We start from the raw sequence: 25,104 nt of genomic DNA, 5'->3' as shown, positions 1-25,104 counted from the left end.
CTTACAGAGATTTGCTATTTTTATTTTTTTTTATAGAGTTGGGGGTTGAAGGCCTCTACCACTGAGCAACTGATACTAATTTGTTTGCATTATTGAGTTAGTGGGCCACTGTGTAGCCCAGGCTGACCTTGAATTCATCTTAGCCTGATGGGTGTTCTTGATTTCAGACATGTGCCACGACACTTGGTGTCCGAGTATTTTTTTTAAGGATTTTATTTATGCGTATATACATGTACTTGTATTTATATGACTATATGAGTGTATGTCCAGGTGCCTATGGAAACCAGAAGAGGGCATTGATCCTTTGGAATTTGTGAACTGTCTCATGTGGGTACAAGGACTCTGGGCCTCAGAATTGACTAGCAGTTGCTCTTAATCACTGAACCATCTCTCAGCCCTCTGATTCATTTTTAATAAGCTATGTATTAATTATAAATTATTTAGAATGACTTTTTTTTACCTTTGCGGGGGAGTAGTTTGAAGACCGGGTCTTGCTATGTAGCCCTGACTGTGGACCAGGCTGAACTCACTCACAGAGGACTTATTCTGCCTGCCTCTGCCACCTAAGTGCTGGGATTAAAGGCATGTACCATCATGCCTGGCTTTATTTATTTGTATTTTTGAAGTGGTGCTGGTAATTTAACCCAGGGCTTTATATAGACATGCTAGACAAATTCTTTACCAGTGAGCACACCCCTGGCTCCCCCAGCCCTAGAATGACTTTTAAGTCTAAAATTGAAAGTTAGTACTGTAAACATTATGAAGAGAACTTGGGAGGAAATGGGAGAATACCAACCTAGGATGTCACTTCTGCTCTTTGCTTTTGTCCTGCTTTGTCCTGTGTTAGCTTTTCCAAACTCCAATATTCACATTTTAATACTCTCCCCTCCAGAGATGTAGCAAATAATCCAAATGTTGAAAGACCCTTCTTTAGAGCCTGGGTTCAGTTTCATAGCTGTAGATGAGGAAGCCATTACAGGCTGTATCATCAAGAAGTAGAAGGGCAACTGAAGAGCTCTTCTGCTTGCTATGTGCCCTATCACACTCTTACTTGTTGCCAAAAAAGCACATAAATGTTGTAGATTGTGCCCTCGAGGTCATTTGACCAAGCTTACTTATAATCCTCTGTTGCCCGACATTCTTTGTGGAACCCAGCAGAGTATAAATAAACTCTTAACCTATTGAGGAGTTTCAAGTCACACTGACAGCAGCGGGGTTGGCTGCGCTCTCCTGCTTGTCTTCATTCCTTACCTAAGTCACTGCAGTCTTATCTCAGCTGCAGCATGGAAACAAGCATCCTGAGCTCCTCAGAGGCTGTATTTTTTTTAGAGACTATTTATTACTATTTATTATTTATTACTATTTTTTAGAGACTGAAGTAGCCTTCTTGCCTTAGTCAGCTCTTCTAAAAGTCTGTCTTTGTTCCCATCCCTTCTGTCATCTGCCAGACTTTGTTCATTGCTTCTCTCTGCTTCCTGAGACTGCTTTATTTTGCAGCTCCCTTCCTCGAGTTGCTCATATATCTTCATTGATTCCCTTGCTCTTCTGCCTTCTGATCAATCTAGCCAGTATTTATGTTCGGCCTTTGGACTACAAGCTTCTCTATGAAACAGTTCCCCTGACTCTGCGGTGCCACTACACCTTTCCTCTCTTGCCCCTGCCTTGATTGTTTTGCTTCCTAGGGGCCTGTTATCACCCACAGTTTGTTTATCCTTTGTAATCCCATGGTGTCAAACATTACTTTTATACCAGTGACTTCTCACTCTGTCCTGGGTCATTCCTTTCTTCCAAGCTTCAAAGTCTCTAACAACCACATAAGGCACTTCTCTGGCTAGATGTGTCTTGGCTCCCTTCTAACTAATTTATCTTCTCTGTGCCTTTTTTCTCCTTCTGGAAACGGGAAGCAATCTGCATGTCTGTTCTCATTTTGCCTAGTGAGACCCAGCATGCTCTGGAATCAGTGCTCAGGAAGGTTGAGTAAGCAGAGGAAAAAGGGATAAAAAACTTTGTTCTTATTGCTAAAAGTGGACAATAACTATGAAGAGTTAGAATTAGGGAAGATTTATAAGTGGACATGAGCTAGTGGAGTATGGTAACCACTTCAGGTATAGTGTAGAGAGGGGCTGGTTGTGAAATTCAGCTCATGGGTCCCTTGGAAGCTGTTGGTAATAGTAGTAGAATATGACTTTGCAGTAATGCACTAAGGAAACGTGTATAGAAGTGGACACATTTAACATACCAATAATTCTTATTTTCTGGAACTATTCATCCTGTAGATCTGTGCTGTCTTTTATTTTAGGTTTTTGTTTGTTTGTTTTTCTGTGTTCCAGGGTTTCTCCATGTTACAGCCCTAACTATCCTAGAACTAGCTCTTGTAGATCATGCTGACCTTGAACTCACAGAGCTCCACCTGTCTTTACCTTCTGAATGCTAGGATTAAAGGCATGCACCACCACCGCCTGGCCTTATTTTAGGTTTTTTTTTTAAAGATTTATTTATTATGTATACAACATTCTGCCTCCATGTATGCCTGCACACCAGAAGAGGGCACCTAATCTCACTATAGATGGCTGTGAGCCACCATGTTGTTGCTGGGAATTGAAATCAGGACCTCTGGAAGAGCAGCGAGTGCTCTTAACCCCTGAGCCATCTCTCCAGCCCAATTTTAGGTTTTTTTGAGATAGTGTTTCACTGTGTTGTAACCCTCACCATCCTGAGACTCACCTTTAGATCAGGCTGGCCTTGAACTCACAGAGATCCTCCTGCCTCTGCCTCCCGAGTGCTGGGGTTAAAGGTGTGTACCACCACCACCACTGGACTCTATGATGTCTTAATTCATTTTTGGTTTCCTCCTACATCTCTAGTTCAGGGAATATTTTTGAGTCATTAGACTTTTGAAGTGATTAAGAATTTCATAAAGTATTTTTCAACTGGAGATTCTGGTAAATCATTGATTGTAGGTACTGGAGTAATGAAAATGCTTATGCATGGGGAAAACAGTATTTATCCTAATATGTTTCACAGTAATATTTCACATAGCCAGTGGTGGGACTGGAGTTAGATCTCTTTGAGGAAGGAGAAATTGTAGTTACCATCTTTCCTGTTTATCTCTATCCCCATTTCACAGATTACCTATCTTTGGTTCAAGCATCAGTAGACAGTGATACAGAAACAGCTATTTCAAAGAATTGGCTCTTCATTGGCTCTGTGTAGTTCTGTCTGTCCTGGAACTTGCCCTGTAGACCAGGCTGGCCTCAAACCCAGAGACTTCGCAGCCTCTGCCTCCCAAGTGCTGAAATTAAAAGCGTGGGTCACCCCTGCTCAGCTATGGGTTCTTCTGTATGCATGTTAGGAAATGTGAGTGTCAGCTTTCCATTCCTGTAGCAATCTTATGAGGTATTAAATTTAGTAAAAAGACGGTTTAGTTTGGCCTACAGTATTAGAGGCTTTGGTTTGTGCTCAGTTAGCATGTTGCTTTTGGCATATCATGATGAGGAACACTGGACAAGAACCATGGACCTGGTTAAAAAAGAGATGGGACATAGGTTTTATAGGGCTCTTCAAGGGTCTGTTCCTACTGATCTGAAGACTCATGGACCTTTGGTGGACAATTAAAAATCCAAACCATGCCAGAAATTCACTTCTAAGTCTTGAAGGATGAAGGAATGCTAGCTCCAGAGAAAGAGGGACATCAGCCAAAGCAGAGAAGGCCCTTGGAAGGTGGTTTTAGAGGTGCTACTAACTGACAGCCCTGAAATCTGTAATGCTATTTTTTCTGCCTCTGTCCCACGCATCAGTTTCATCCCCAAACAAAACGCCTCCTTCAGAGTTGTACTTTCTCTTGTGTACTTTGCATTCCCTACCGTCTAAGCATGAGCCTGTCTGTTATGTGTCCTACTTTTTGTGTTTGCTTTGTGTATGTGGGCCCTTGCATGCTCACCTGTGAGTGCATGTGTAGAAGCCAAAGATTGTGTGTCTTCCTCTATAGTTCTCCGCTTTATTAATGTATTTAAATATTTATAGTTAGATTTTTTTTTAGGTTTTATTTTATTTATGTGTATGTATCTGTCCCATGTCTCCAGGTGCCTTTGGAGACAGCCTGATGTCAGTGCTGGGAAGGGAACTCAGGTCCTCTGGAAGAGCAGAAAATGTTCTAACTCCTGAATGATCTCTTTCAGATCTTTATAGATAGATTTATTTATTTTTATTTTATGTGTGTGAGTGTTTGTCCGTGTACCGTGTGTGTGTCTGGTGCCCTTGGAGACTAGAGGAGAGTATTGAATCCCTGGAAATAGAGTTATACATGGTTGTGAGCTTCCACGTTGGTTCTGGATATTGAACCTAGATCCTCTGGAAGAGCAGCCAGTCCTCTTAACCACTGAGTCATCTCTCTAGTCCCATTTTACTTATCCTTAAAGATTTATTTTTAATTATGTGTATGTGTAGGTATATACATGAAATTAAAGTACCCTCCAAGGCTAGAGGCATCATATCTCCTTGAAGCTTCAGTTATGGGTGATTACCCACCGTGAGTGCTGAGAATCAAATTTGGGTCCTCCACAAAAGCAGTACGTATTTGTAATTGCTGAACCATTTTTCTAGTCCCTTCATTTTGTTCAGTGAGACAAGAACTTAACATTTTAGCTAGACTGGCTGGTCAGTGGGTACCTAGGATCTGCCTATCTCCACCCTGCTAGTGTTGGGTTTACAAGCATATGCTGCCATGCTCAGATTTTACGTGGATGCTTGGGATTCGTGCTCAGCTCATGCTTGTGCAGCAAGCACTTCATCCACTGAGCCCTCTCCCCAGCCGTCTATTCTATGCCCATATGCAACTGTGTTTGGGCTTAGATTCTACACTTGTGTGCAGATGGATTTTGATAGATGGTTTACTTTGTCACTGCATTGAAAAAAGATTTGACATTAGCCGAGCATGGTGGTGCATGCCTTTAATCCCAGAATTTGGAGGCAGCTCTCTGTGAGTTCAAGGTCAACTTGATCTACAAAGTGAGTTCCAGGACAGTTAGGGAGGTTACACAGAAAAACCCTGTCTAAGGGCTGGTGAGATGGCTCAGTGGTTAAGAGCACTGACTGCTCTTCCAGAGGACCCGGGTTCAATTCCTAGCACCCACATGGAAGCTTGCATTTGTCTATAACTTCAGTTCCAGAGAATCTGACATCATTATACCAATGTGCATAAAATAAAGTTAAAAAAAAGAAAAAGAAAATCCCTGTCTCAGAAAACCAGCAAAAGAAGATTGACATGAAGTTGTATGTTATTGAGACAGGTTCACATGTAGACCAGGCTGGTCTCAAACTCACAATATGGCCTTACTCAATGCAAACATGAGTTCTGATCTTTCTACCTTCCTTCCCAAATGCTGGCATTAGTATAAGTGTGCACAATCATGTCCACCCACAGTTTTATGTTTTTATTGCTTTTTCTTTCCCACCCAGGTTCAAAACTGAAGGAGGTCTTTGAAAAGATCCATAGTCTGCTCTCTGGAAAGCCCGTCCAATCTGGTGGGCGTTCTGTGTCTGTCACTCTTAGCCCACAAGGGTTGGACTTTGTCCAGTACAAACTGGCAGAGAAATTTGTGGTGAGAAACCTTGTTGTCAGGGGTATGGGCAGAAGAAGCTGGTGGGCAGTGTTGAGCCTTGCTGGGATATTAACCTGAAATTGTGTCCATATTTGTGTTCCTAGAAACAAGGTGAGGAGGAAGTGGCCTCTCACCATGAAGCAGCATTCCCCATTGCAGTGGTGGCATCTGGTATCTGGGCGCTCCACCCTAAAGTGGGGGAACTCATCCTTGCTCATCTCCACAAGAAGTGTCCCTACTCCGTTCCTTTCTACCCAGCTTTTAAGGAGGGGATGGCTTTGGAGGACTATCAGCGGTGAGGTTATTTTCTCCTCTCTCATTCACTCTAGGGAGAGTAGGAGAATATAAGAATCTGAATTTATTTTCAGTCTTTCTCACAGCTCCTTTTCTGTACTTTAAATGTCCTACCAGAAACAAAATGTCTTGAACCATGATTGGTATTGTATATCTGTAATCCCAGGATTTGGGAGGTTAGCATGGGCTACATAGCAAGAACCCTATCTCACAAAAAGGGGGGAAAGTAATGTCTTTTACACAAACTAGACATCTTTTGGGATTTGTAGATTTGGGATGGTGATAATTGATAAACACTATTGCTCACTGGAAAGAATACTGGATCTAGAGTCCTAAGTCTTAGAATTTATTCATCTTACGGCTTTGCAAAATAGGGTAAGTCATTTAGATCACATTGAGAACACTCTTAGCTAGGGTTACTAGCTGTGATGAAACACCATAAGCAAAAGTAACTTAGGAGGAAAGTGTTTCTTTCACTCCCACTTCTGTATCACAGTTCTTCATGGAAAATAGGCAGAGCAGGAGCTCAAGCAGGACTGAAACCTGGAGGCAGAAGCTGATGCAGAGGCTTTGGAGGGTTGCTGTTTACTGGCTTGCTCCTCATGGTTTCTCAGCCTACTTTCTCACAGCTCCCAGGACCATAAGAAAATGCCCGACAGGCTTCCCTATAGCTGTTTTATAGAGGTGTTTTCTCAATTGAGGTTCCTTGTCTCAGATGACTCTTGCTTGTGTCACCTAGGCAGTTTCCTTATTTCTGAGTTCACTGGTGAGTTTGCTTTGCAGAGCTAAATTTTATAAATAGACCTTTGATCGTCAAATTGTAACAATAATGCAAAGTGCAACTAGTAGTCCCTTAGCCATAAAAGGAGCCTCTTTGTCACCCTCATTTTGGCCTCATCATTCTGAATCTTATCTTCACACATAGGATGCTTGGCTACCAAGTGACGGATTCTAAGGTGGAACAACAGGACAACTTTCTAAAACGAATGTCTGGGATGATCCGCCTGTATGCGGCCATCATCCAGCTCCAATGGCCATATGGAAACCGGCAAGAGGTAGGTAAAACAGCCTGCTATTGATAGGAATGGTAGCCCGGCATCCACAGCAACTGCAGCCTTTATGTTAGTCAGCTCTCTATTACTGAGATAACCAGCTTACAGGGAGGAAACATCTACTTTGCTTTGTGGGAGCCTATTTTGAAGAAATGATTTCCTTAGCTTTTGTTCTTTCTGTTCTGTCATGCATGCATGGGTTCATGTCTAATGGCTGAGTGATCACACTGAGTTTATTCTTGTGAATAAAATGAAATGAAGTCATGACACAGTTGCTTTCCTTCCAGGCTCATCCTCATGGCTTAAATCATGGCTGGCGCTGGTTGGCACAGATCTTAAACATGGAACCTCTATCAGATGTGACAGCCACTCTCCTGTTTGACTTCTTAGAGGTAATTCCGTTATCAAATAGTCAGTGGTTAAGGTGGTTTCCGAACATGGGGTAAAATGAGTGGGGAAGCAGCCTAGAAGTGGAGCCAAGTAGTGAACATCGTCAGGCTGCTGTCACCCAGCATGAGCCACGAGACAGGCTTTGCCTCCACTTTCCCTCTCACCATCCTTGACTTCTCTGTCGACCATGTTCTTCTCGTTATAATGTCTGGGGGCGGTCCCTGCAGGCAAGGGAAACACTTCAGGTGAGAGAATAATGAAATTCATTTCAGCCTGGTACTGGGCCATGATTTCTTGGAATGTGACATCAGCTCATATATTTTTTGCCATATTTAAGCAGAGCACATGTTTGGAAAAATCTTTTCAGATAACAACATAGCTCTGTGAGTTCAACATACTTAAGACACATTTACATTGAAACTCCTTACAAAGTACATATGGCTTCATCTCTGAAACGGGTTCTTGTTGGCTTAGAAACAGTGCTCAAGATAAAGGTCTAGGGAGAATGACTGAGGTAAACATAACATCTGTGGGAGTCAGAATTGGCCTGGCCCAAAGACAAAATGGAAGTCACGTAGGCTGTTGTAAAGTACAAATTATACCTTCAACAAGGATGGTTTTATGAACTGAGAAGCAATGCTCAAGGTTTCGGGGGAAAGGGCCTGGGATAAGTAAAACAAATTTAGTAAGATACAGGCTGAGCCTGGCTCATCAGACAGCAAAGGATCACCAGGTTGTAGACTACATCCATTCCCAGCATTCCAGGAGGCGGGCAGGTTAAAATTTCTTCCCATCTGGGTGGTTGTGGTGCAGAGGCAGGCAGATCTCTTGAGTTTGAGGCTAGCCTGGTCTATAGGAGCTAGTTCCAGGACAGCTAGGACTTTTACACAGAGAAACCCTGTCTTGAAAAATAAAAAACAAAAACAAACAAACAAAATCCTTTTTCCTTTGAAGGATGCCTGTGAGTTTAACTGTCCTGGCCTCTCTTTTACTGATCTGTGTATACAAGTACTTTCTGTCCTCTGCAATAATATATGTCCTAGCCTAAGTAAAAAGTAGACTTCATCTTAGGGATATTGAATTGAGTAGTGACTATGCAGCCTATGGTAGGCTGTGCAGGTGAGTCTCTTGAGACATGGAAACAGGAGCTGGATCTCCCTGGGTCTAGTCTTCCATAAACGTTCTTTCTCCTTGCTTCTCTGTGCTCTGTAAGGATGCTAGCTATCCTGTGCTGCCACCCAGTCTCAGTTTGGTTACCCATTGTGGAGTGATCATTATCCCACTGTTCTCATTCCTACTTCCTGGGGAGAAAATGCAGCCTCTCTAAAAGTTCATACATTCCTGCCCTTAGAAACCACCACTATAAAGCTGGAGAGATGACTCAGAGGTTAAGAGCACTGGCTCTTCTTCCAGAAGTCCTGAGTTCAATTCCCAGCAACCATATGGTGACTCACAGCCATCTGTAATGAGATCTGGTGCCTTCTTCTGGCCTTCAGGCATGCATGCAGACAGAACACTATACATAATAAAAAAAATAAATTTTAGGGAAAAAAAAAGAAACTGGGCAATGGTGGTGCACGCCTTTAATCCCAGCACTCAGGAAGCAGAGGCAGGCAGATCTTTGTGAGTTCGAGGCCAGCCTGGTCTACAAGAGCTAGTTTCAGGACAGGCTCCAAAGCTACAGAGAAACTCTGTCTCAAAAAGAGAAAGAAAGAAAGAAAGAAAGAAAGAAAGAAAGAAAGAAAGAAAGAAAGAAAGAAAGAAAGAAAGAAGAGAGAGAGAGAGAGAGAGAGAGAGAGAGAAAGAAAGAAAGAAAGAAAGAAAGAAAGAAAGAAAGAAAGAAAGAAACCACCACTATGACTGTCTGGCCTGGAATTTACTCTGTGGATCAGGCTGGCCTGGAACTGGAGATCCACTTGTCTTTGCCTCCTAAGTGATATAATAAAGGCATTTACCACCACACCCAGCTGAAGGAGTCACTTCTGAAATAAGCTTCAAGGAAGTGGGCATGGTACTGCCATGGCTGTAATCCCAGTACAAGGGAGGCTCAAGAGGAGGATCACAAGTTTGAGTCCAGCCTGGGCTACCCAGTGAGGCAGGCCTTGCCTCGAATGAATGAATGCTGAGAGTTTTATCCCTGATAAATCTGAGACCCCCCCCCAGGCCTGTAATTCTAATAGTTCTTAGTTATGGCATAACTCCTGAAGTCATGGTATATCTATGTTGAACCTGCATCTTTGAGACAGGAGGAACTGAGAGGAACCCCATGAAGTACTTTTTAAGCCTTTACAGTTGACTAAGTGTTACAAAGGGACTTAGAGTCTTGTGCCTGCTAGGTGATGTCCACAGATGAACTACATTTCCTGTCCCGCATAGAAAGTTGCTGTTTTTTGTTTGTTTGTTTGTTTTTGTTTTTCGAGACAGGGTTTCTCTGTGGCCTTGGAGCCTGTCCTGGAACAAGCTCTTGTAGACCAGGCTGGTCTTGAACTCACAGGGATCTACCTGCCTCTGCCTCCCGAGTGAAAAGAGTGTATTTTTTTACTTTTTTTAAATAATTATTTTATTTTTAGATTTATTTATTATATATACAGTGTTCTGCCCATATGTATTCCTGCAGGCCAGAAGAGGGCACCAGATCTCATTATGGTTGTAAGTCATCATGTGGTTGCTGGGAATTGAATTCAGGACCTCTGAAAGAACAGTCAGTTCTTTCCGCTGAGCCATCTCTCCAGCCCAAAAGTTGGATCTTTTCCACTTATTCCCTAGTTATCTAAGTGACCCCATGGCGGAGATGTTTCCGCCTATTCCTTAGTTAGCTAAGTGATGCCGTGGCTGAGATATTTGATAGGACTGATAGGAAAAGGAGTGAATTGATTTTTGTTCTTTGCGCTAACGGTTCTTACTTTTCCTCTAGGTGTGTGGGAATGCCCTCATGAAACAGTACCAAGTCCAGTTCTGGAAGATGATTCTTCTCATCAAAGAAGACTACTTTCCCAGGTATAGGCTTGTTAAGCAGACCACTGGGGAGTTATTAGGTAACACTGAAGCCATTCCTCAGTGCTAGTGCAGTATTTGTGTGTGTTTCTTGGCTGAGTTTTTATTTTTCGTTCTCTCTTATTCTTTTGTTTTGTTTTGAGAGTCTTTGTAGTCTAGACTGTTCCAAGCTCTTACCAACTCTGTCTCAGCCTTTCTTTTTTTAAACATTTATTTATTATGTACACAATATTCTGTCTGTCTGTATGCTTGCTGGCCAGAAGAGGGCACCAGACCTCATTGCAGATGGCTGTGAGCTACCATGTGGTTGCTGGGAATTGAACTCAGGATCTTTGAAAGGACAGGCAATGCTCCTAACCTCTGAGCCATCTCTCCAGCCCTCAGCCTTTTTTTTTTAACTTTTATTTTTCTTCTCTCATACAATATATCCTGACTGCAGTTTCCCCTCTATCCACTCCCCTCCCCCAAACCCGCTCCCCTACTCCCTGCTTCTCCCAGAAAAGAACAGGCTTCCCTGTTAGGACATCAACCAAACACATCACAATAAGGTATGATAAGACCAGGCACAAACCCTCACATCAAGGCTGTTCGAGGCAACCCAGTAGGTGAAAAGGGATCCCAAGAACAGGCAAAAAGAATCAGACACCCTGGCGGCTGGAGAGATAGCTCAGTGTTTAAGAGCATTGCCTGCTCTTCCCAAAGGTTCTGAGTTCAATTTCCTGCAACCACATGGTGGCTCACAACCATCTGTAATGAGGTCTGGTGCCCTCTTCTGGCCTGCAGACATACACACAAACAGAATATTCTGTACATAATAAATAAATAAATATTTAAAAAGAGTCAGACACCCCCAGTCCCACTGTCGGGAGTCCTCCCAAAACTCCAAGCCAACAATCATAACATATTTATGTAGAGGACCTATTGTAGACCCATGCAGGCTGCACAGTTGTCAGTTCAGTCCCTGTGAGCCCCGAGAGCCCTGCTTAGTTGATTGCTCAGGCCGTGCTCTCCTGCTGTCTTCAACCTCTGGCTCCCACAGTTCCACCTCTCTTTCTCTCTCTCTCCTGTGGAGTTTACCAAGCTCTGAGAGGAGGGACCCAATGGAGACCTCCAACCTGGGCTGGCTTTCTGTCTACTGTTGGCTGTGGATCTTGTGCATGGTTTATTTTAAAGTTGTATTTGTTTTGTTTTTTGTTTTGTTTATTGGTGGGGCTGGAGTGGGTTTTGTGCATGCCACAGTGTACACTTGGAAGTTAGGACAATGTATGGGAACTAGGTTTTTCCTTTCACCTTTTGGGTTCCTGGGATCAAACTCAGGTAAGTCAGGCTTGGTATCAAGAACTTTAACACACACACACACCCCAAGCCATCTTGTCTCCCAAGTGTGTGGTATTTTTGACTTAAGTAAAAAATGAACGAGAATCATTGGATGAGCAAGGGCCTGGGTTTGGTCCTCATGATGTGGAGAGAGATCTGTTTAAAAATAATATTGTTGCGCAGTCATGACTCATACCTTTAATCCCAGCATTCAGGAGGCAGAGGCAGGTAGAGTTCAAGGCAATAGAGTTCAGGCCATCCTGGTCTTACAAAGGTAGTTCTAGGATAGTCAAGGCTAAACAAAGAAACCCTGTCTTGGAAAAAAAAAAGGGGAAATCTTTCTACTCATCCTTTCTGATTTTTTAAGAAATTTCTTTTTAACTGTATATATTTGTACCTGAGAATGTTCCCAAACACACACATAATGTATGGAGGTGCCTTTAGAGGCCAGAGGTGTTGGAGCCCCCAGAGCTGGAGTTGTGAGCTGCCCTTCATGGGTTCTGGGAATTGAACTCATGTCCTCTACAAAACCAGCAGATACTCTTAACTTCTTCTCTTTAATGTTTGAGTAAATGATTATGAACTTCAATGAAAACACCTTTTAAATATTGTTAAGGAAAAGTATAAATTAGGAAGATGTTGAAATAAAGTATTAGATGATGGCTGTGGGTAGTAGGGCACTTATCTAGCACATTCTAGGCTCTATTCAAACCATGAGATGCATGCACTCTTGCACCACTGAGATGATACTGGCTGATTTTTTTAGGAGGAGTTGGAACAAGATCTCACACTGTAGGCCAGGATGCCCTGGACCTCAGCAGTTTCCTGCCTCAGTCTCACAAGTCCTGAGATTATAAGCTTGAGCTGCAGTGCCCAGGTGTATGTGGGGGGAGTTGTGTGTACACATGCACGTGTAACTCAGAGGTGTTGCTGTCTATCACTCTTCACTACTTTTTGAACCAGTATCTCTCATGAAGCTAGAACTGTCTGGAAATGCTGGGCACCAGGCCTCAGGGATTCTTTTGTTGCTGTCCCCAAGCTCTAGGATTTATTAGTGCATACCCTACCTCTGGTTTTTCTGTGTGTTCTGAGGTTGGAACTCAACTCTTCATGCTTATGCAGCATGCACTTTACTAACTGAGCCATCTCTCCAGCCCAGGCTGAACTTGGATCGTACTATGTAGCCAAAGGTGACACTGAATTCCTACTACTTCTGCCTCCTGTGTTCTAAAGATTAGTGTACATGACCATGCCTGGCTCTGGTGTGTTTATGTGTTGTTTCTAATACTTGTGATTACAAGTAGTCATGAATTGAGCCATGAAGTTGAATCCATCATTAAGTCAGTTGGAGAAGCTGATCTGCCCCCCAGGTTCTCTGACTGTGGTGTGCTTTTCACCCTTTCACTTTGAAGTGCTCTTCCAAATTCATTGGGATTTCAAGCAGGGGAGATGCTTTGGTGGCACTCATCCTATCTGGTCACAAAGACCTCAGAAAAGAGCAGTGTGTCCCTCTCCTTTGTCTGTTTGGAAGACCAGCAAGGGCCACTTGAAAGAGCAGCCAGCATTCTTTTTTTGTTGTTTCGTTTGTTTTTTTGAGACAGGGTTTCTCCATATCTTTGGTTGTCCTGGAACTCACTCTGTAGACCAGGCTGGCCTTGAACTCACAGAGATCTGCCTGCCTCTGCCTCCCGAGTGCTGAGATTAAAGATGTGCAACTCCATTGCCCAGCACAGCCAGCATTCTTTAGAAGAGTCAGTGGATTTAGTCCTCACTTGACTCACATCTCTCTCTCTTTTTCTCCCTCCCTTTCCCTACAGAATTGAAGCCATCACAAGCTCAGGACAGATGGGTTCTTTCATACGTCTGAAGCAGTTCTTGGAGGTAAGATGCTCCCTTCCAACATTCCCTAAACTGTAGCCTGAGACACATTTGGGTCCTGCAGTCTTGGGCCTCCAGACCTGATAGCTGTCTCTTCTGTTTTCCCACACTCTGCTTTTTGTTCATAATTCCCTTTGCATTTTAGACCACAGTATGCCATTTCATCCCCACATACGTTCTCCACACTGCCCATCAGGTAGCTGTCTTCAAAGGGTATTAGATGGTAAGGTGTGTGTAACATATCTCTTATAAACTGTTTAGCTTGTTATCCAAGGTTCTTCTGTCAGTCTCAGGTGAAGGGAACTATGAGTGTGGCTACTTCGCCTCTGAGACCATACTGCACTTTCGCTTGGATTTTTCCTTTATTTCCAAGTACCAAGACGTTCATCTTGGGCTGGAGAGATGACTCAGCCGTTAAGAGCATTGCCTGTTCTTTCAAAGGTCCTGAGTTCAATTCCCAGCAACCACATTGGCTCACAATGTGAGATGGCTCACAACCATCTGTAATGGGGTCTGGTGCCCTCTTCTGGCCTGCAGGTATACACACAGACAGAATATTGTATACATAATAAATAAATAAATAAATATTTTTTTTTAAAAAAGACATTCATCTTAACAGGTCATCTAGAGCTCTGTAGTAGTTCTTCTGTCAAGGTAGCCCACTGACCGCCGGCTCCTAGGAACCTATAAAATAATGATGGTGACAGATGGGGTCATGCTGTGGGGAAATGGGTAGGCAGGCATAAAGACAACTACATTTGTTTTAGGCTTCCACAGATCCGTTAGACTTTTGTTCTCTGGTCTGGGTCTTGTCCCTCAGTGTCTTCTCACTGTTAACACTAGAGGCAGTTTTTTTTCAGAAACTCATCCTGTTTTCTTCATCTTTCATATCCAGAAATGTCTGCAACGCAGGGAGATTCCTGTCCCCAAAGGCTTTCTGACTTCCTCCTTCTGGCGCTCCTGATGTCCTCCGTCATCAGTCATCACATCAGTTTGCAGGAGGGGCAACAATAAAGCAGCTGAGACAGCGCATGTGGAAGAAATCATGTCAGATTTAGAACTTCATCAGTGTGTTCTTATGTATATATTTGTGCCGTATGACTAAGGTTTTCATAGTTTACAGCCTTTTGCCAGTCTCTTGTGAGATTTGGTAGTTTTATAGGTGTCAGGACAGAACAACAAGCTATGAGGAGAGTCAGAAGAGGCACTTAGCACTGGGATGCATCTTTTGTCTCCAGGATCTTTCCAAAAGTTGGTGAGGCTTTGTGTTTCCCTCTGACCCGGAGCAAGTCCACCATTTTCACTTTCACCCTCGGCCCCATTCCTTTCCATACACACACTCAAAAGAGTAAATCTCCTAAGATTCCCTTTAAAGTATCATTTGATGTTTGAGGCCAATCTCTTCTATTCAGTCTGAGTATGAGTTGAAGCACTTTATACTTTCTGGCTTGTAAACTTCTTGTATATTCAGAGGACATGTGTGATGTAGGTATGGACTGAACTCCAGGGTGCATCAAAGTAGTTGGTATGTGGATCCAGACTAGGAACATGGAACTATAGAGTACTGTCTGTCTTCTTGATCTGGAATTTGGACCCTGGATAGCTGGGGATGCTGTACTAGATTCGGTAACTTTTTGTTGTTTTTCTGACAAAAACTAAGATTGACTGAGATATGGCTTATAACATTAGGTATAAGCTGAAGATCATCATCCGTGAATGCATTGGTCATTAGGAGGAGCTGACTAGCTCAGGTGGAAGCTGGTATTTGGTTTATGAATAGATTGACTCTCTTTGTGTTATGCAGAGGCAGAGCCACAGATCAAATCTAGTCCAGCAGGCATAGGGCCTTGTGTGGTGGATATTTGTTGGTTTTCTTGAATGGCCTAAGCATTTCAGTTGTTTACTACAGTGCCCAAAAAAGTAATAAAGTTTGAATTTTTAAAAATCCTCTGCTATTATGTGGTTGCCTCAATATTATCTGTGTCTTGCACATGAGCAGTGTATATAAATCCTATGGGCATGACTGTGTGCAGGTCTAGGTATAGAATATGTGTTTCTTCCTCTTTATCTTCATCTTGGAAAACCTGGTTTTATATCATTCCTTTTTTTAAAAAATTATGTTCAGTAACTTACTTTGATCTAGCAAGAGATGTGGGGGGTTGAGACTATAGCATTTACCTAGCATGCCGGAGACCTTGGGCTCCAGCTGCAGTGCCCCTTCCCAGGAAGAGAAGTAAGAATATTATGCCCAGTAATGTAACAGACAGAATGTACACTTGAATCAGGAGATTGGACTCCATTCATTTTTGTTATATCAAAAATGTAATATAAAGTCATGTGGCAGTGGCACACGCCTTTAATCCCAGCACACGGGAGGCAGAAGCAGGTGGATCTCAGTGAGTTCAAGGACAGCTTAGTCTATAGCGCAGGAGTCTCAGGACAGCCAGAGCTAAACAGTAAAATCCTTTCTTGAAAAAGTAAAAAAAAAAAAAAAAAAAAAGTACTAATCCTTGAAAGCTATTATTATAAACTATTTAGGATCATTAAATACAGGTTTAGTAGTTAGTCATCTCTAAGAATCAGACTAGACTTGTAGTCATATTTGATATGTTTTCAAGGCCAAACAGATAGCATTTTATGTGCTCTTCAAACACTTCAGAGACCTACAGACTATGGCATTCAAGATGTTTTATAACATAAAGCTCTTCATGGCAGTGATATACGTCTGTTCCTAGCAGCACCAATCTACTTCAGAGAAGATGATAGGCACCGAAGAACCTCCATATAGAGTTTGCTTTCATTTGTTGCAAAGTTAGTCCTTGGACAAGAAACTGACTGCCCTTGCCTCCACTGCTGATAGTATTCTGTCCAAATTGTACAAGCAGGACACAAGGCAACTGCCGAGCTTTGTCAAGACAAAGTAAGATAGTCCTTCAAAATTCCTGCTTCACAGAAAAGTATGTCAGATATTCTAGATAGACTTGTAGGCCAAAGATGGATGCCCCAACATTGCAGAGGAACCTTGGATGGCTGTTCAGGCAGCCAGGATGTTTCTGTCCTTTCTATAGTTTTGGAGTTGTTTGCTCTGTACTTCCTGTTTACTCAGGTATTAGTTTATCCTTCTCAGGCCTCTGGTGGGGTTGAAGAATAGACAGTTATACTGTTTTCTTTGTTACCAAATTCAGAAAAGAAACTTATAAAAGAGATGTAAAGTTTATAAAGTTGAGAGACATAAAAGCTTAAATTGTATATGAAAATGTTTTAAGGTCTAAAATGATTTTTTTTAGGCTGGTAATACAAGTTATGGTAGAAAGTGGGTTAGGTATAGACTTTGGACTCATCAAGATACGATACATAATAGAGTAATTTCTCTGAATATGTTAAATACAAATGGAGTAGGCCAGGTGATGATGGCACTCATCTTTAATCCCAGCACTCAGGAGGTAGAGGCTAGAAAATCTCTGTGAGTTCGAGGCTAACCTGGTCTACAAAGTGAGTTCCAGCCTAGCCAGAACTGTTTTATGGAGAAACCCTGTGTCGAAAAAACAAAAACAAAACAAAAGAAAAATAAGTGTGGGGGGGCTGGAAAGATGGCTTAGAGGTTAAGAGCACTGGCTGCTCTTCCAGAGGTCCTGAGTTCAATTCCCAGCAACCACATGGTGGCTCACAGCCATCTGTAATGAGATCTGGTGCCCTCTTCTCACCTGCAGGCATACATGGAGGCAGATTGTTGTATACATAATAAATAAATCTTTAAAAAAAAAAGAAAAATAAGTGGACTAGGCATTGTAAATATAATTCTTACCTGATAATTATTCTAAGTGTATATAGTTTTACTGTGTTCAAATTAAAACCTTTCCTTTTTATACAACACCTGATAATTGTTCTTGTATATAATTTTATTGTGTTAGAGCTAAAACCTTTTCTTTTTATGTAGATAAATGGGAAGGGGCCTGCTATTTTATCTCACTGTGACACTCTGAGACTGTTAATAAAATTACCCTTGAATCAGAGGGTAGAATCAATTACTAGCTGACCAGAATTACCCAGAGAGATTTTGGAGGACCCAGGATATGATAAAGAGGCACAGGAGGGACTGGAGAGATGGCTCTGAGATTAAGAGAACTGACTGCTCTTCCAGAGAAATTCCCAGCAACCACATGGTGGCCCACAACCATCTGTAATGAGATATGGTGCCCTCTTCTGGCCTGCAAAGCATACATGGAAGGAATGTTGTATATGTAATAAATAAATAAATAAATTCCATTAAAAAAAAAAAGATGCACAGGGGCTGGAGAGATGGCTCAGTGGTTAAGAGCATTGCCTGCTCTTCCAAAGGTCCTGAGTTCGATTCCCAGCAACCACATGGTGACTCACAACCATCTGAACTGATATCTGATGCCCTCTTCTGGCCTGCAGACAGACACACAGACAAAATATTGTATATATAATAAATAAATATTTAAAAAAAAGAAAGAAAAAAAATTTAAAAAAAGATGCACAGGATAGAGTAGGGAGGGACTTAGAAAGATTCGTGGGCCCTTTTGATCTGGGAAGTGTGGACAGAGGGTCATCTGGTTGTTCCTCCACAGTTTTCTTAATCTATCACTATTATATCCCAATATCTGACTACTGGTTTTTAATTAATAATAGAACCATTTAGATAAAAGCTTGGCCATGTGTTCTCGTGTAACACAGCATGCATCTGGAGGCCATCGAACAACTTTGTGGAGTCAGGTTCTCTTTTTCTCTTCTTCATGGCTTGGGGATTGAACTCAAGTGTGAGGCTTATGTGACAAACTCTTTCACCAGCAGAGTCATCTCACCAGCCTGAGAAAACCTTGGTTGGAGAATATTTGTGTGAAGATGTGTCTCTGTGGTTGGTTTTAAAAAGATCTAAGTGGCCAATAGCTAGGCAGGAGAGATAGGTGGGATTTCCAGGAAGGGAGAGATGTGGAGGAGGAACCTAGGTGTGCAGTTTACACCAGAGAGACCAGTGAGACTCTGAAGACGTTGGACATGCGGTACAGAGCAGAGGTAACCAAGCCATGTGGCAGAGCATAGGTTAGTAGAAACAGGCTAATTCGAGTTACAAGCGCTAGTTGGGGACAATCCTAAACTAAAAGGCCAAGCGTTCGTTATTAAAGGTAAGTTTCTGTGTTGTTATTTGGTGGCTGGTGATCAAAAGATAGTCCAACAAGAAAAATTGCTAAGACCTGGAGGGATGGCTCAGCCGTTAAAGGCTAGGCTCACAACCAAAAATATAAGAGTTCGGTTCCCAGCACCCACGGCTGTCCCTCCAGGTACCTTTTTTAATAAATAAATAAATAAATAAAGATTGCTAAATGCCTTTTTTTCTCCTTAGGATTTTCAAAACAGAGTTACTCTATGTAACAGCACTGGCTGTCCTAGAACTCGCTCTGTAGACCAGGCTGGCCTTGAACTCAGAGAACTCTGCCTGCCTCTGTCTCCCGAGTGCTGGGATTAAAGGACGTGTTTCCACACCTGGAGAGAATACCTTTTTTTAGCAATTTAATATTCTTCCTTTGGATGTGATTAGCAGTCTTGGCATTTGTCATTCGATGCTAATTATCCTAATGAAGTCTCAACTGTGAACAAAGAAGATCATTGAAGGCTGGGTTTTTGATACCCACTGATAGTGTCGCCTCAGAAACCATGACTGCCAGCTGATAGCTGTAGCTCCATACATGCACATCAGATTCTTTGCCACAGAATGCTACAAGCTACATTCTCTTTTCAGCCTAAATTCCACTCATCTGCCTGCTTTCACTGCAGCTTGACCTCATTTCTTGGGCTGAGTGCCCAAATTTTTGTCATGTCATTCTTTGTCCTATATCATCTTAGCGTGGATTTGATGATGTGCTGAGAATTCCGGTAGGCTGCAACCTCTGCACATCCATCATACAGAAAGGGATGACTCTGGGGGCTTCTTGTTGGCCTTGGGATCACACCCGCGCACACACATACACACACACACACACACATGCACAACCAGGAATCCTGTGATGACCGCAGTAACAATGATGTCCAGACATCCCTAGGTGCCAGGATGATATAAGCCACAGAGCTGCTCACATGTCCTTTTCACTCCTGACTAATTCTCTTTGCTCTACCATACTTAATGAAGTCACTTGATTTCCTATGGATCTACAAAAGCATGCAAGAGCTGTGAGCCTCCAGCAATGTGATACATTTACAAAAATACTCATTGTAAAGGGCTTACTGATAGTCCCTAGTAAAAGCCAGGCTTCATTTATTAGACAATACCCGGTTAGGGGCTGGAGAGATGGCTCAGAGTTAAGAGCAATTGCAGTTCTTGCAAAGAACCCAGGTGTGGTTCCCAGCACCTTCGAGGAAGTTCACAACAGTCTGTAATTCCAGTCAGAGGATCCAAAGTCTTATTCTGGCCTCCAAGGACATTAGGCATCTACATACTGCAGGCCAGCACTCACACACATAAAATATATTTTTTAAAGCAAAAGTTTGTAAAAGTAAGTATACATTTGGACTCCTCTGAGGCAGATGATTATTGATCTGTAGTGCTGGGGATTGATCCTGGGCTTCACCTATTAGAGGCACATACTCTACTAACTGACAAAACTCCCGCTAGTATTGTGCTTTTCAAGCAGGTAAAAATAGGTGCATGGAGAAAAACAGTAGGAAATATTGCCACGGGGCAGCAGACTGATGCAAGCTTTTCAAGGCTCTGGAACGACTACTTACGTTGTCATTAGGCTATTCTCTAGACAATGGAAAGCTAACATTGTTTTTTGAGATTTGATATGGTTTATGAAACTGATTATTAAAAAATGTGTTTAAGATTATCAGGAGATCTGGGCATGATGGTGCCGCCTCTGCAATCACAACACTCAGGAAGCTGAAGCAGGAAGATTGCCATGAGCTCAGGACAGACTAAGCCACAGCATGAGACCCTATCTCAAACACCAAAAACTCAGCTATGTCACTAATCTTAGTACTCCAGTATGGCTCAGCAGGTAAAGGTACCTGCCACCAAGCTGATGACCTGTGTTTGATCGCCAGGATCCACATGGTAGAAGAAGAACCAACTCCAGAAGTTGTTCTCTGACCTCCATACATGCCCTGTGGGTACACAAGTAAGCACACATGAATAAATGCAATAAAAAATTTAAGTATATAGTTCAGTTAGTAGAACATGTTCACAAGTGCCTAGCCCAGATTGCCAGAACTTTCTCATCCTAGGTGGAAACTGGTGCCATGAAACAATGGTCTTTTCCCCCATTCCTGTCTCCCCACAGTCCTTGGCCACCAATACTCTGTTCTCAGACCTGACAGTTGCTGGGTTGTGAGATAAGGACCATATAATATTGGTCCTGTGTCTGGCTTATTTCACTTAGGATTCACACAGTCTCTGCGTTTAGAAGATTTGTGACTGGCTTGCCAGCTCCACTCCTGCAGAACGCCATTACATCCATTTTGTCAGCATGACTCTTCCCAATCAGCTTCTTTACAGGGGGAAAAATAACACAAGCACTTGCTTTTGAACTTTGCAGAGAATGCAGAATGGCGGTAGAGAAAGTGGACAGTTGACTTTCCATGGCTGTGATGGATAAAGACCTGACAATTAGTGTTTTCCCCAACCAGCAACTGACCTTTTGAACAAGGGATCAGGACTACAGAGTTTAAATCCAGGAGCTGTGGAAAGCTTAAAATTCGCTTGGATTCACTGCTTGTAAGAAGGCAGAGAGGTGTGATTGAGAACATGGTGCTAACCCAGGCTGTCGCTGTGCTGTGCCCGCTTTATTTCTCCCTCTGAAGTTCTCTTATAAAACAAGGTTATTATCTGAAATATCCTCCCCCTCTCCCCACGCCTAATAAAATGTGAGGCATGTGCTGAGATTGGCAAGAGGGAGGGAAGCAACAATAGCAGCCATGAAGAACGGCTTTTCGATGGCTCATTTCTAGTTTCAAATGAGAAAAGGTGAGTGGGCGAGTAGAAGCCCGAGGCACTGTTATCCTGGTCATTCTTCTGCTCAGAAAAAGGATCAACAAACACGATTTTACGTTTCAAATCAGAAGAGAGCTCTCTATAGGTTTCCAATCTGTTTGGCATTTGGTAGAAGCAGTAGAGCACCTATTTCAGTTGGAGGCCAGGGTGACCCTCAGCCCTGATCCCATCCTTTAACACTGAAGTATAAGGTCTTGGGAATTTGGGGAATTTACATCAGCATTAGTCATTTTGTACCCAAAGCTAAATATCTGATTTTAAAATCTGCTACTACTAGCTGAAATGGTGGCTTACTATGGACGCCATCAGCTGTTTTCAGAAATGCGCAGTCCAGAGCCTGCTGTGGTGGGACACACCTTCAATCTCAGCATTTAGGAGAAAGAGGCAGGGGGATATCTGAGTTTGAGGCCAGCCTGGTCTATAGAGTGAGTTCCAGGACGGCCAGAGCTACAAAGGGAAACTCAGTCTGGAAGGAAAAAAAGTTCAGGAAGCAGCTCCCCAACCTGTTTTCTCTGTAAAGATTTCAGGAAATGCCTCGTTTCCTCAAGATTTGTGAAGCTACTTCTGGGGTGTGGCCGCTCCTTTTCTGTCTTTCCACTCCAAGGAAGAGGACTAGAAATCTTTCTTCACTATCATGCCTACAGCCAGGGTAGCTTAGACGTCACCATGCAGATCCTAGGCTCAGGAGAAGCCAAACTGCAGAGGAACAGGAAGCTCAGGACTGGGCCTCACCCAAGTTCTGGAGCAATGCCCAGTGTCTTTGTAATTATTTAACGAGTAGGGCGGCTTGGTAATCAGGAGGCTTGTGCCTGGGGAAGCTGCAGAACTCCCTGTCGGCCTGACTACATAGGAATGAGCTGGGTGCTACTCCAATGGTTGCCACACAGCCACCACCCAAATGGAGGAAGGGAAAAGGCTTTTGCAGGAGGGGAGCCTGCCTACAGTTTAGGGCCAGGCCCTGAAAAGGGGCTGTACAAAACAGAAATTGCAGAAATCTTGTTTTTCCTCTTCTCAAAAGTCCAGCAACCCCCCTGCATAACTCCTTGTGTTCTGATTGCTTAGTGCCTGACCTGGGGAAAGGGCCAGCCTCTGTGTCACCAGGGTGCTCATTTGTAACATGGGGAAGGCTGTATCTACCTTGTGATACTAGTGCAAAGATTAAAAGCCCAAAGAGGTAGCGCACACAGTGTCACCTACACAGCAAAGTTTAATAGAGGGAAAAGAAACCCTAATATCTTTTTTTTTTCAGCTAGAACTAATGCACCCTATTCTACTGACAACAGGAAGAAAAACTGCTGACGAATTCTCCAAATCCTGAAGTAAAAGCCTTGTGCCACAAACCAGTCTTTTTATTTTTCCTAATCAGGATTTTCTTTTTCCTACCACCTCCTCAAAAAAAAGCCCCAAATCATCTGATTTTCTTGGTCCCAGCCCCCAACAAAACAGGCAGACTCTGGTCTCCCAGCGCCAAGCCTCCTCCCGAGAAACTGGAAAGGCAGAGCCAACATTCCGGAGAGATCACCCGAAACGGACAGGGCGTTTTTTCCGGCCAGGGCAGCAGCATCCCAATCCTGACTGCAGCGATGGGTCCCGCCCCGCCCTTCGCCGCAGTCCCGGAAGGGCTCCCAGGGGCGGAGGGGCGCGGTGCAGATTCTCTGCAGGGCGGACTGGGCGGGGCAGGATTGCAGGACCCACGCCGCGGCGGGCGGAGGCGGCGACTCCTCTGCGCCGCGCCCCGCACCCCTCGCGCGCGCGCTCCCGATCTCCCCTAGCTCCGCCGCCCTCTGGTTGTTTATCCCCACCCCCACTGCTCCGCACCGCTGCCACAGCTTCTTCCGGACGAGCTCGGCCCTTTCCGCACAGCAGCCGAACGACGAGTCCCGCCCCTCGCGTCGCCAACTCGGGAGCGTCCCTCGAGCTCGCGCTCGGTCGCCGCGGGGGCGCGCGCGGTCGCCTATAAAAGTCCCAGCGCGCGCGCGTCACCGCCACTATCCGCTGCAGAGCGAACGGCGTGAGGCAGAGGCCGCGGCCGTGCATCTTTTTCCTCAGCAGCCCTCAGCGCGGCGACCCACGCCCCTCACCCCCGGGAGCCGGTGAGAAAGGGCGGCGGGAGGGAGGGGAAGGGCCGAGGTCAGCCGAGCACTGGGGCGGTGCGGACAGGTGAGCCGTGTGGCCTGACGGGCGGCTCCGTGGGCCGCCGCCGCCGCCTTTGTGGCGCGTGGGTTGCGGGGCGCGGCGGCGCCGGGCGGCGATCTGGAATGTCAAGGGCTGGGGCAGGCGCGCGAGGGCCCCTCCCTGTGCCCGCAGCCCCACCCGTCGCGGCAGGTGGTGGGGGGTGGTCCTCCGCGGCACCCACCCGCGAGCGCCCCCCGCGCCACCCTGCACCCGCACCATCAATGCCCGCACCTCTTGGAGGAGGACGAGCAAGCGTCTGCAGTGAAGGGCTCTCTGACCTTAATTTCATCCTGTGCGGCGGTCCCGGGCCCTCCAGCCGCAGGAATCTCTCCTTTTTCTTTCCTGGTAATAAATGTCTTTTCTCTCCAGTGCTGACCTGCTCCTGTACAGTTGTTAGATGCGGCACCGCTTGGTAGGAGATCCAAATCCAATAAATAACTTCATAGCTCACAGCTTTTTTATTTTATTTATTTTTATTGTGAAACTGTATTTTGTTTTGTTTTTAAGTCTAAGTTAATATTTTTTTTTGTCAGATTTTACCACCGTGCCAGTGTGGAGTGATAGTCTTTTGTCTGAAGCTGTCCTTGTAAATTTGATGAAATGCTTCTCAGTGAAAAATTTTATTTTAAAAGTCTCTTAGGTACTGGAATTACATATGTATATAAAACAAGTGGACCTCGGTGTAAGTCAGGTTCGCTGTGTTTTAAATGAATAGCCTTTACAGCTGGGGTGACCAAATTTTTAGCTATTACAGTTTAGAGTCCTTTTGACCTCCCCCCCAAAAAAATCTCTCCAAGCTCTTACAATGTAGCCCAGGCTGGCCTGGAGTTTCCTGACTAGCCCAGGCTGGTCTCAAAGTCAGGTTTTTCCTGCCTCAACTTCCCAAATAATCAGATTTTTATATATAGACCCCAAATATTTTAATTCGTTTGTTCTTTCCTTTGGTATTTTGAAAAAGCTAATTATCATGGCTGTCAAGAAATACGAAGCATTTTCATAATATGTTAAGAAATTGCGTTGTCATAGCAATTGGACCTCAGTGAAACAGAATGTATCAAAGATGGCAGGGTGGGGGTGTCTTGCAGCCAGGAAACAAGGGTTTAAGAATAGCAGCAGCAGCAGTGAGTTGCATGAGCTGTTGCGCCAAGGATCCCACTCATACTAAATGGCTTAGATTTTAAAGGTCAAATTGAAGTCAAAGTTGACCAAAAAAAAAAAAAAATGTGCTCCACTAAGGTTCTCTGCAGGAAATTAACAATAAGCCTTTTTTAGTAACTGGGTCATTAATTTCTCAAAGGGACCCTCAAAGTGTGTTGACTGTTATCCAGGGACCTAGATAAAAAGGATGGAATGCAAGGCTTGTCCTATACCAAACAAGTGTGGACCCGTTCTTAGG

The 25,104-nt window shown here is 43.8% G+C and overlaps 3 protein-coding genes across 6 annotated transcripts in view; 2 read left to right on the top strand and 1 right to left on the bottom strand.

Annotated features, from left to right (window-relative positions):
* The window catches only part of Gle1 (GLE1 RNA export mediator), a 30,348-nt gene extending 14,876 nt beyond the window's left edge, over positions 1 to 15,472 (top strand). The window contains exons 10-16 of the mRNA XM_048431930.3: positions 5,458 to 5,600; positions 5,705 to 5,895; positions 6,820 to 6,949; positions 7,234 to 7,338; positions 10,251 to 10,333; positions 13,465 to 13,528; positions 14,421 to 15,472. Of these exons, the coding sequence (XP_048287887.2) occupies positions 5,458 to 5,600; positions 5,705 to 5,895; positions 6,820 to 6,949; positions 7,234 to 7,338; positions 10,251 to 10,333; positions 13,465 to 13,528; positions 14,421 to 14,489 (785 nt within the window). The 3' untranslated portion in view covers positions 14,490 to 15,472. The remainder of the gene's footprint in view (positions 1 to 5,457; positions 5,601 to 5,704; positions 5,896 to 6,819; positions 6,950 to 7,233; positions 7,339 to 10,250; positions 10,334 to 13,464; positions 13,529 to 14,420) is intronic.
* LOC146890493 (uncharacterized) lies at positions 7,162 to 23,570 on the bottom strand. 4 transcript variants are annotated; one of them, XR_014998918.2, is made up of 3 exons: positions 22,037 to 22,091; positions 20,552 to 20,647; positions 7,162 to 7,557 (listed from the first exon to the last, which is right to left on the bottom strand). XR_014998918.2 is itself a non-coding variant. In XM_087899794.1 (3 exons), the coding sequence occupies exons 1-3, from the start codon at positions 23,568 to 23,570 to the stop codon at positions 7,411 to 7,413; spliced, it is 462 nt and encodes a 153-aa protein (XP_087755920.1). In that variant the 3' UTR covers positions 7,162 to 7,410. The 4 variants fall into 4 exon arrangements, 2 of the variants coding, with proteins under 2 accessions (XP_087755920.1, XP_087755921.1); XR_015735839.1 differs by having other exon boundaries at positions 20,571 to 20,647; XM_087899794.1 differs by lacking the exon at positions 22,037 to 22,091 and adding an exon at positions 23,352 to 23,570.
* Sptan1 (spectrin alpha, non-erythrocytic 1) overlaps positions 23,490 to 25,104 on the top strand; it is a 70,129-nt gene continuing 68,514 nt past the window's right edge. The window contains exon 1 of the mRNA XM_048431935.3: positions 23,490 to 23,626. The gene's annotated coding sequence lies outside the window, so the exon portion shown is untranslated. The remainder of the gene's footprint in view (positions 23,627 to 25,104) is intronic.

The sequence above is a fragment of the Myodes glareolus genome, chromosome 21 (assembly GCF_982192425.1).
Source record: "Myodes glareolus chromosome 21, mMyoGla1.1, whole genome shotgun sequence".
NCBI classification, from domain to species: Eukaryota; Metazoa; Chordata; class Mammalia; order Rodentia; family Cricetidae; genus Myodes; species Myodes glareolus.
Note: the sequence above shows the minus strand (reverse complement) of the source record. Positions and strands in the feature narration are given on the sequence as shown.